Consider the following 10,994-nt stretch of genomic DNA (forward strand, 5'->3'; position numbering starts at 1 on the left):
TTGTACTATTTTCAAATTATATCCGTTCTACAATAAATACAAACACATTTTTATACCAGGAACCAATATATACTTTTCTATACAGATATCTTGATGGTGCCCTGAATCCAAGTCTGATCTCAAAATAAAAACTAGATTTTTAAGGCTCGATTCGGATTCAGAAACTTTTTGGTGTCTTAGATTCTAAGCAATCTCTTTTTGGACTTTCTAAATAAGATAATCTAAAAGATTTCATATACTAACCTGTTCCAAAGTCAATAATTATATCTTTTACTAGCTGACCCGACAGACGTTGTCCTGTCCATATTAGAAAAAAGGTTTGTGTTCGATTTGTGAATTTATGAGAAGCTGTTTGAATTATAAAAAAATAGTAAAAAGAGACAAACAACGTACTTTTAAATGATAATTTTTATTTATGTAGGTTTGAGGTGTGTTTAAATTACATTTGATTTGAAAATATGTACAATATATGGTGTTATATTTACATTTTGATTGAAAGATCGATGTTTAGGAACCAATTAAAATAAAGAAATACTTTTTTCTGTTGCTTTGCAGTGATATCGTAGTTTCCTTCATTGCAATGCTTTATGATACACGACATTTTTAGTTTTGTTGCTTGGCGCGTAAATAAATAATGCTGATGGTGTTCCGACACGGGAACAGGCGACATACAATTGACCATGCGAGAAGCATGGATTTTCAAGGTTAATGCCGCAAACACGCAATGACAACCCGACGATTTAATAAAAGTGGGCGAATAAGTGGGAGTATCAGTGGGCGTGGACAATTTTTCTTTCTGTAAGTAAATTTTGTCAATTATTCTTTCAGTAAAACTTTAAATTTGATTACTACGAACATGTTTTAAAAAATTTTTGCAAATCGGTGCAGCCGTTTTCCGATTTTAGATAAATCGAAAAAAGTGGGCGTGGTAAATTTTTTTTTAGTAAAAACTTAAATTAGATTACTACGATCATTTTATATATTTTTTTATACCATAGCTTGGGTTTGAAAACTATTTATTTTAAAAAATCTGTTGCCTATTTTAGGGGCTGACATTAAAATGACTAATAGCTTTTAGAAAACTTATACTACACTTTTTTCAACAAAACAGAGACATCAAATGTTACTTTTTAAAGAGAGAGAGTAGTTGCTGCGAATTAGCAGATTTTGCTGCGCCTTCACACAAACACGTGTATTTCTTATGGGAGCTAGGCTGCTGCGTATCCCTAGGGCCACTTTAATTTGACGCAGCACATATAAAAAAATGGTTTTGCTGTGCACCGCTAGGGGAAATTTCTGTGCACAGCAGAATATGAGAATTTAGCAACATTTATTTGCATGTCGATAAAAGCAGTAGAAAATTAGTATTCCAACGAAAATCCGTTAGGTTTGAATTTGAAAAATTATACATATATTTACTAATTGGTAATATTGCTAGGAATTTGATATTTATTTAATTTTAAAAATAACAAAAAATAATTTCAACAATTTATGGCAAATTTTTAATTGTTTGACAAGATAATAATTTCAGCACCATCACGAGGACAAGTGGCAAACACCACCGATTCAAAATCATTGTGAGCATTTTGTTCCAATATATGGGGTGGTAACAAAGCAAAGTATTTCTCTTTTAATGTGGTGATATATTTTTGGGAGGATTCCACGGAATCACATAAAGCCACAATACAGCCGCCCCAACTAAAAAAAGAAAAATTATCAAATTTTAAATAAACATTTGAAAATAACTAAACCTACCCCGCTCCAGTTAATCTAGCACCTATACCACACTCATCCGATATCTTAACAAGTCTATCCAAATCAGGATGAGAACATTCATAAAGAGTTTTTAAACTCTCATGAGATTGTCTCATTAATTGCGAAAGTTTGGAAATGATAACATTATGGGAATCCGTATTGCCATTGCAGTGAACACCATTGGCTGGTTTTTGTTCGCATAAAGAACGGAAAGTTCGTACTCGCAAAGATTCTAAAGAATTGAAAAAAAGGATTTATTTTAAAATTAATATGTTATTACGAGTATTTACCTTGTATGACATGCAGCGTTCTCTGTTTAAGTTTAAACTCCTGCATATGCTGGGTATTGCAAGTGAGAAATTCTCTTTGGAATGTTTGGTCATCAATTTGAAATATATTACACAATTCGGAACGTTTGTATATATCTTTGTTAACAAATTCTAGAGCATAGTTTTCCATGTCTTTTAAACTACAGCCTAAAGCCTCTTGTAGGTCTATGAATCTTAAAAACTGACGCCAGTTTTCAAAGTTTTTATAAAAAGCTATAAGACGGCAACCCAAACGACATTCCACAACTCTCTCATTGAAATCGGAAGTGGCAGCTTTATTTATTTCAGCCAAACTATTTGCCACCACAAAACAAGCACCATCGGGTAGCTGCAATGGTGTTGCATTTAATTCTGGATGAAATTCTATAAATTGAGCACAACCTTCTTTGGCTAAATAGGCTATAGCCTGATCCATACCACCACCTTGTGTGCCTATATAACGTTCACATACTGCAGAAATCGAAGCTAAACGTTTTCGATCCAATTTAATTTTGTAAATTGCAGCAGTGGCCAAAACCGAAGAGCTTACTAAAGCACTGGAACTAGATACACCTGAACCGGGTGGTATATTACCACTTAAAGCTATTGTCATGCCATAGTGTTTATTTGCAATAGTTAGTGTTTCGTAAATTCCCTTAACACCACACAAATAGTATTTATACCATTCTGGCCCAGCGTTTTTTGGAAGATCTATTCTAAATTTGCATTAAGTTTCAAAATTAAAGTTTTCCTCGGAGTGATGTGAAATGAAGATACTTACTTTATATTGCTAACGTCACAGGTATAATCAGGATATTTTGTTTGTTCTATATTTTTTAGTTGTAGATTTGGGGAATTTTCATCATAACCTACTGCCAAAAGTATACACTGATCTATGGACATGGGTAGTACAGGATAACCACAGTAATCGACATGTTCCCCAATAATATTAACTCTGAAAAAGAAAAGAAAGAGGTCATTACAGATATAACAAATATATAAGTTAACTAGGGCCTGGAAACTGCTCCTTATCCTACCTATACTATTATTTATTTAAAAACTGATCTAGCTAAACATTGACAAAACATTTTTACATTTTATAAAGTAAATTTTAAACAAAGTATAGATTACCCAAATTTCTTGTGGTTTTGTGGTGATAAACAAAATAGTTTTCTCACAAACAAAATAATATAATAACAAATAAAAGTGTTATAATCGGCTAGGCCGAATCTTATATACCCACCATCAAATCGTTGCCATATAAATAAATTTTGATATTTATGAAAATTTTATTATCATCTATCGATATTAATAAGAAAATTAGGGTAATTTTTGAACGAGGTCCATTAATAAGAGTTTAACTATTGATGGTGCTCTTACGAAGATATGGACCGATCCTTGTAATATTTTGTAAAACGATCGTAGTTCATACAAGTCATGTTTATATCGAATGTCATCGCTTTACTCGTTTTTGTAGTCCAGCAATGAGCATTAAAGTTATTTTCTGATGAGGACCCACATAAAATTTGGTGAATAGATTTTGCCTCGTTTGGAACTCAATTGAGTCGAATTTCAACACCATACATGTATTTTTACAACAGTAATGGGGTAGGCACAATTATGGACAGATCTACATAAAATTTTGTTTATGGCAATATCATTACCATCAGATTCCTGTACATATTAAACATGTTTATGTCGAATTATATTACTGCAAAGATATTTTTTAGTCACAAATTATCATTAAAACAATTTTTTGAAGGGAACCTGATATTAGGAGTAGGGCTAATTATGGTCCTATATCCGCCATAATTTAGAATTTAATTTCGGAAGTAAAAAAAATGGATTTATGCGTAACTTTGTGGCATTTTCTTTATAAACAACGAATTTGTGAATGTTTGAAGTTTTTCCAAAATTTTCTTGGGGGAACATTTATATGGGGGCTATAAGAAATCGTTGGTCGATTTTGCTCATTTTCAATATCAAAAAAGAATATTTTGGTAAAATTTAATTTCACTATCTTTTTTTGTAAACACTATCGTGACAACACGACAACAGGCATACGAACGGACATAGCTAGACCATCTTAGAATCTAACGAGGTTCCACAACCACACAAATTTAGTCTAGTCTATAGTCTAGTCTATAGTCTAGTCTATAGTCTAGTCTATAGTCTAGTCTATAGTCTAGTCTATAGTCTAGTCTATAGTCTAGTCTATAGTCTAGTCTATAGTCTAGTCTATAGTCTAGTCTATAGTCTAGTCTATAGTCTAGTCTATAGTCTAGTCTATAGTCTAGTCTATAGTCTAGTCTATAGTCTAGTCTATAGTCTAGTCTATAGTCTAGTCTATAGTCTAGTCTATAGTCTAGTCTATAGTCTAGTCTATAGTCTAGTCTATAGTCTTGTCTAATTTATAGTCTAGTCTATAGTCTAGTCTATAGTCGAGTCTATAATCTAGTCCATAGTCTAGTCTACAGTCCAGTCTATATTAATTATAATTTTGTAATATACCTACATATTCTACAATTCTTCTATTAAATTTAATTATTTTCTGACACATATGCATATACAGTTTTGTTTTTGTATAAATCTTCAATTAGCTTTTAATAATAAAACGTGTTACTAATCTCGAACTTATACAATATTATTGAATAAAAAGATTAATAAATATTTTTTTTAGTATTTCAACAATTACTTTGAAAAAAATAATAAATTCTCTCGAAAAGACAGAAGAGAGCATCCTGCTGTGCACAGAAATTTCGTCTTGCTGTGTACAGCAAAACCATTTTTTTTATATGTGCTGCGTCAAATTAAAGTGGCCCTAGGGATACGCAGCAGCTTAAGTCCCATAAGAAATACACGTGTTTGTGTGAGGTGCACAGCCAAATCTGCTTATTCGCAGCAACTCTCTTTTTCTCTGAGAGAGAAGAATTTATGTTTTTACAATATTATATTATAGTGCGCCATCTATGTTTCATTAAAAACATCATCATTGAGTGCTTGCTTACCTTCCTGGTACTCGTACAAAAAATTGTGGTTCTTGACTAAACTCTTTGACATAAAATTCTCGCAGTTCTTGCAGTCTGTCAAATAAACGGTGATTTCGGTTTATTTCTGTAGTTGACACATAGGTGGCGCTGAAGTCGCCATTAACGCAAGTGTCAGTCATGTTGTGAGTAAATACGTTTATAATAATAACAACAACAGAAATATAACGAGTTCTTATCGATTTGTAAACAAAAACAACCGGCAAATACACTTGTTTTTTGTTAGTTTTTTTTTACGTTTTTCTGTTTGTTACTTATCTCTTATCACACTTCTTAAAAGTAAATATTTGATTTACAATAAATTGCTCATAATTTTATTAGTTCACTTTATTAATTAAAATATTTCTTTTATTAAGAGAATTTAATAAACTATTTTTTGCTTTCGGTTATTAGGAAGAAAAAACTTTGTATTTTAAAGAGAAAGTGTGTGTATAAAATGTTTTTGTTAGTTTATTATATGCTGCTGTCTGACAATCAGCTGTTTTCTCTTCACTCTTTCACTTTTCTTTATTATTTTCTTTTTGTTTTGTGTTATTTTTACTGTTTTTCATTTGATAATTTTTTTCTACGTGTCTTATTTTAATTCATTGAACTAACACGTTTTTATTGAGTTTGTTGTACTTCCATTACAAGTTCTCGTGCACAAACAAACACACACTAATTCAATTTAATAAAAAATAAGTAATCAAAACAAAAATCCAAATTATGTTTCCACTTTGTAATAACAAAAACAAAAGCACTTGCAGTTTTTTTCCAATTTCGCAAGGTATCTGTGTGAAGAAAGAGAAGAAATTTTATTTGTTAAATATTTTCTGTTTTTTGTTCAACTATTGCTTTTTATTGTGCGCTAATAAATGCACTCGATGTGTCGTCTTCAAGATTACTAAGTTCTTAATTGTGTACGTCTGCTCTTTTTGTTGTTGTTCGATATCAAAGTCTGGATTGCCAACGTTCTAATGTTCTTGTGAAAGTTTGGGGGAATGGAGAATTGTGAAGAAATGTACATATCTGTTGTTTTTTAAGCGAAAAATGTATTTATTGTATATTGAATAGCCTAATGAACATTGACTAAAGGTTCGTCTTGAAGTGAGATATTGAAAGTTAGTATTTATACCCTTTACTACTTTAGTGGGGAGGGTATATTGGGTTAGTGCTGATGTATACCAATCGGCTCAGAATAATTTTCTGAGTCGATTTAGCTATGTTCGTCCGTCCTTGTAATGAAACTATAGGTCCCAATTTTGAAGATAATTCAATGAAATTTGGTACATGATCTTCTATTGTCCCATTATACAACTGAAACTACAGGTCGCAATTTTGGAGTTAATTTAATTAAATTTGGCACATGATCTTCTATGGGTCATCAAGGCTAGTATAGAACTTGGCTTTGCAGCTTTTTGTCGACATACAATGAACTTAAACATAATTATAAACTTAAAAGCCCAATTCGGGGGTTCAGTTGTATAGGAGCTAGGTTAAATAATGAACCGATTTTAACCATTTTCAATAGGTTTCGTCCTTATGGCAAAAGAATACCATGTACCATATTTTATTGAATTATCTTTAAAATTGCGACCTGTAGTTTGATTACAAGGTTGACATTAAGGTTTATGGACGGACATAGCTAAATCGACTCAGAAAATCATTCATAGCCATTTGGTATATTTGAAGATGGATAGAGGACCTATATAAAAATCAACAGAACACTATATTCGACATTTGGGGACATGGTGGAAAAGGTAGATTGTATTGTCTACCTTTTCAGAATTATAGAGTAAACATGTAACGTTTACACTAGGAAATTTGTTATCAGCAGGGAAACCAAAATATGCAAATGCATGTTTTTTGTGGTGCGTCGTATACACTCATGGAAAAGATATTTATACGTTTCAGACCAATTTGAGAATTTTGGCATCGATTTGTTAGAGCATATATTTGCATATTTTACCCATAAGAGCATAATTTTGCATGGTTTGACTTTTTAGCATATTTAAGGCATATTTTCGAGTTTTTAGAGCATATCTTTACATACCCATTAAGTAGGCAAGTAATATTGGAGAAAAGTGTAAGTAGTTACTTTTTGAGTGAATAACTACTTATTTTTGTTCGACGATGACCAAAAAATAACTAGTTACAAATCTGCTTACCCAACTTTTTCCGGATTTAAAACTGGTTTTACAGTTATTTATCATGTTTGCTATTCTATTCTCTTACTCAATGTACCATTAAAAAATAGTTTTATCATTCATTCTGGAATGGTTTTCACATAAGTGTAAATATCATAATTTCTTGAAAAAAAACTTTTAAAATCGACTAGGGTTAGAAACAATAACTAATTCCTTATTAGACATACACTATAGACAATTGACTACAAATTCCATTAAAAAAAATTTATTTATTTTTTTGATAACGAGAACTCATTACCAAGTAATGTATGAAATAACTACATATCCTACAATACTCATAACCAAAATCTAAAAATATTTTACTGGGTAGTTCTTCAAATTATGAGATGAAACATTTATAAAAAAATGTTGTAGGATATAGAAAAAGTATGACATTAAACATTTATTATTTCATTACAATTTCAGTCTTTTTGAGCTTTTCAATAAAATATAATAAAAAAATTTATTTTTGGAGCATATATTTTAAATTTTAAGAGCATATTTTGAGTTTTTTACGGCATATTTAAAGCGCTTAAAACACTTTTTTTAGAGCATGTTTTCGGTTTCCCTGGTTATCAGTCATACTGAATAGCGTTAGTATTTCCCAGTCGTATTATGTGAAATCAAAAATATTGTATAGAGTTAAAAGCATCTATTTAGTACTGGCTGATAAACCATTAATCGAAATTAAGTCTTGAGAATAAAGTCATAATACGGTATTCGATTATGTGATACAGCCAGCAATACTGAGCCAATACACATTTTTTGGACCATCACGGAAGCATACTGAGAAATAGGAATATCCATAGGGATTTCTAAAGTTGTGTAAAAAATATATTATTCATTCTAGTACACTTACAAGACTACTTACTTAAAACCTACTAGGAGCAAAGATTCGATTACTTGTAGTTAAGAATCAAGCACAAGGATGTTTAAGGAAAACTAATACAAATGACCAGTGGTCAGTTTTTTAAAAATTATTGACATTGAATTCTATTTGAATGCAGTTATAGTGGCTTAATGAAATATTGTACCTAGTTTCTACTAAATCGACTATGGAATACTTCTTTGCGTTAAAAAAAGCATCACTGCATTGATGTAGGGTGCAATACGACTTACACATAAATACTGAATAATTTTATCATATCACAAAATAGATAAAAAGATAAAATAAATTTTTAAATTAAAAAATTTTTTAAAACATTTAAAAATTTAATTATTTTTTTAAGATTGATAAGAGTTTTGTCACAATTTAATTTTTTTTCACATTCTTCGAAAGAAAACATTTTTGAGAGAAAATTACTCAAGGAATAACAATCATAACCTATCGTCAATAGAAATGACATTGTTGTTCTCTTGAAATTTTCATTACCCCCGTACGGAAAATTGCTATCGTGAACTTGCTATGAACAACTCATTCACAATAGATGATTTTGTATGCCACAGCTGTTGAATGTTTACAAAATTCCATCAGAAAATTTCACAACAGTGGAATTTTGTTCATGTCAAAAAGGTAAGTGAAAAATGACAAGGGAACAAACATATTTCATGTGAAATGCTTTGAAAAGTTTTACTATTATAGTCCAGTAAAAATTAAACGAAGTATTTCCAAAAGAATAACAATTATTACCACTTCAAAAGTTGTACTACTTGTGAATTTGTTTTACCCTCTGTGGAAGTGATGTTTATTGACTTCCAAAGAAGCGAAAAATATCAAATTTTGTTTAAAATTTAAGGACTTTTGTTAAAATTTTTTAAATTAACTCATTTTTTATGGAGTATATTGTCAAGTGCGTGTAATTTATTTATTTATATTAATATTATTTAAGTCAAATTAGTTGTATTCTATTATATGTACTAAAATTTCTCGTCCCAATAATTTCCAGAAAAAATTAACATAAAAATTACTCCCTAAGATTGACTTTAGATGTAGTGAATTTGAAATCAAATAAAAAAAACATCCATACAATGACAAGCTTGTGTTAAAATCATCACTTCTTACTCAGGTCTTTTTTCAGTACTTGGAGTAAATTCTACTTCTTTTTCGATTCTTTGGAAGTTCTTTTTTTGCTGGAAATGTTTGATCTTTTAATTTTTGTCGCATGCCATATCTCTTACTCTTTTTTTTTAAGAATTTGATTCCCATTTCATGCTATCAAATTTAAATTGTTTTAAATAATGGCAACCCTTTTTTAATAGTTTAACTCATTTGTTGTTATTTATTCAGTTTTATTTAAATTAAATATAGCACAATATTTCGCTTATCACTGGATAATTCTTTGACATAATATTTGTTTTGTTGTTTAAAAATATTAAAGAAAATTTGTAGTGTGATATTCGCAAGATACTTATGTTTTTTTAATTGGTCTTAGAAAGCGGGTTAAATATGTTATAAATTGATAAAGGTATGTAATAGCGAAAAAGAAGTAGAATTTACTCCATGAAAGTACTGAAAAAGATCTGAGTGAGAAGTGATGATTTTAACACAGGCTTGTCATTGTATGGATGTTCTTTTTATTTGATTTCAAATTCACTACATCTAAAGTCATTCTCAGGAAGTAATTTTTATGTTCTTTTTTTAGAAGTTGTTAGGAACTGAAATTGTAGATTGATTACATAGTTTAAAAGCCCTATTCGGGGTTTAAGTTGTATAGGGGCTAGGTGAAATAATGGACCGATCTTAACCATTTTCAATAGTTTTCGTCCCTGGTACAAAACAATATGATTACAAGGTTTAGGGACGGATACAGGGACATAGCTAAATCGACTCAGAAAATTATTCTGAGCCAACTGCTATACTTTTTATGTGGGTATAGGACCAATATTATTGTGCGTTACAAACATCAGCACAAACCCAATATACCCTCTCCACTAAAGGGATGTATTCAAAAAACATCACTTCCCCAGAAGGTAAAAATCACTTAGTGCTACTTTTGAAGTGGTGATAAATGTTATTCTTTTGGAAGTACTTCGTTTTATTTTTGCTGAGACACTAAAAGATATATGCATATACATATCTTATATTGAATCTGAAAGCTAATTAAAAATAAATTCTTTAAACTTTTATAAAAGTTAATGTCACTTATCAATTGATTATCGGTCACGGTGGCATATTAATGAGATTCTTGTATTGAATCTGAACGCTAATGAAACGTAAATTCTAAAACTTACTGTCCCTTAACAAGACATTACAAACGGGACCCTATATCGGACACTGTGGACGTCAGTACCACCTGATTTTTCTTGGCAACAATATTATGCAGATTCTGACCCTAGCGAACATGTAATTTGTCACTGTCAGCTACTATATCCTCTCAGTGAGAGTATTCTGTATTCTCACTTAATCGTCAATGGCAAAATCTAACGATTTTATAGTTATGTTAATATTAATTATAAGTAGATCTCATAATAGAACAAAAATCTGATGTTGATAGTGGTTATAGTCGTAATACCTACCCCACTATAGTTTGTGTTGATGTTTATAACATCCAAAAGTGTACCCACCTTAAAGTGTACCAATCGGATCAGACGTCACACATATTGAAATGTTTTGTATCTCCCAGCTAGCATTTTTGAAATTTTTGGTTACATTCGAGTCATTTATGACTCTTCTGCATGATTGAAATGATCATGTAGGAATTCTTGGGTAAAAAATGATACCCTATCCGCAACTCTTCTAAACGAGTCGTTTATGATCCCCACTTCTGATCAGTTCTGAA

The 10,994-nt window shown here is 30.6% G+C and overlaps 1 protein-coding gene across 1 annotated transcript; it reads right to left on the reverse strand.

Annotated features, from left to right (window-relative positions):
* Positions 1–1,428: 1,428 nt before the first annotated feature.
* On the reverse strand, positions 1,429–5,985 carry LOC111686521 (N-acetylgalactosamine kinase). Its single transcript, XM_023448879.2, has 5 exons — positions 5,072–5,985; positions 2,845–3,018; positions 2,046–2,779; positions 1,756–1,987; positions 1,429–1,698 (listed from the first exon to the last, which is right to left on the reverse strand). Exons 1-5 carry the CDS (start codon positions 5,230–5,232, stop codon positions 1,503–1,505), a joined length of 1,497 nt encoding a protein of 498 aa, XP_023304647.2. The 5' UTR covers positions 5,233–5,985; the 3' UTR covers positions 1,429–1,502.
* Between the last annotated feature and the right edge of the window lie 5,009 nt (positions 5,986–10,994).

This window comes from Lucilia cuprina, chromosome 5 (genome assembly GCF_022045245.1).
Source record: "Lucilia cuprina isolate Lc7/37 chromosome 5, ASM2204524v1, whole genome shotgun sequence".
Taxonomy (NCBI): Eukaryota; Metazoa; Arthropoda; class Insecta; order Diptera; family Calliphoridae; genus Lucilia; species Lucilia cuprina.

Excerpts from the sequence above, each read along its gene's own strand:
- LOC111686521 (XM_023448879.2), bottom strand. The coding sequence starts at position 5,232 with ATGACTGACACTTGCGTTAATGGCGACTTCAGCGCCACCTATGTGTCA. Across the intron at positions 3,019-5,071 it reads TTTGTACGAGTACCAGGAAG|AGTTAATATTATTGGGGAAC; the intron begins GTAAGCAAGCAC and ends TTTCTTTTTCAG. Across the intron at positions 1,988-2,045 it reads AACGCTGCATGTCATACAAG|AATCTTTGCGAGTACGAACT; the intron begins GTAAATACTCGT and ends TCAATTCTTTAG.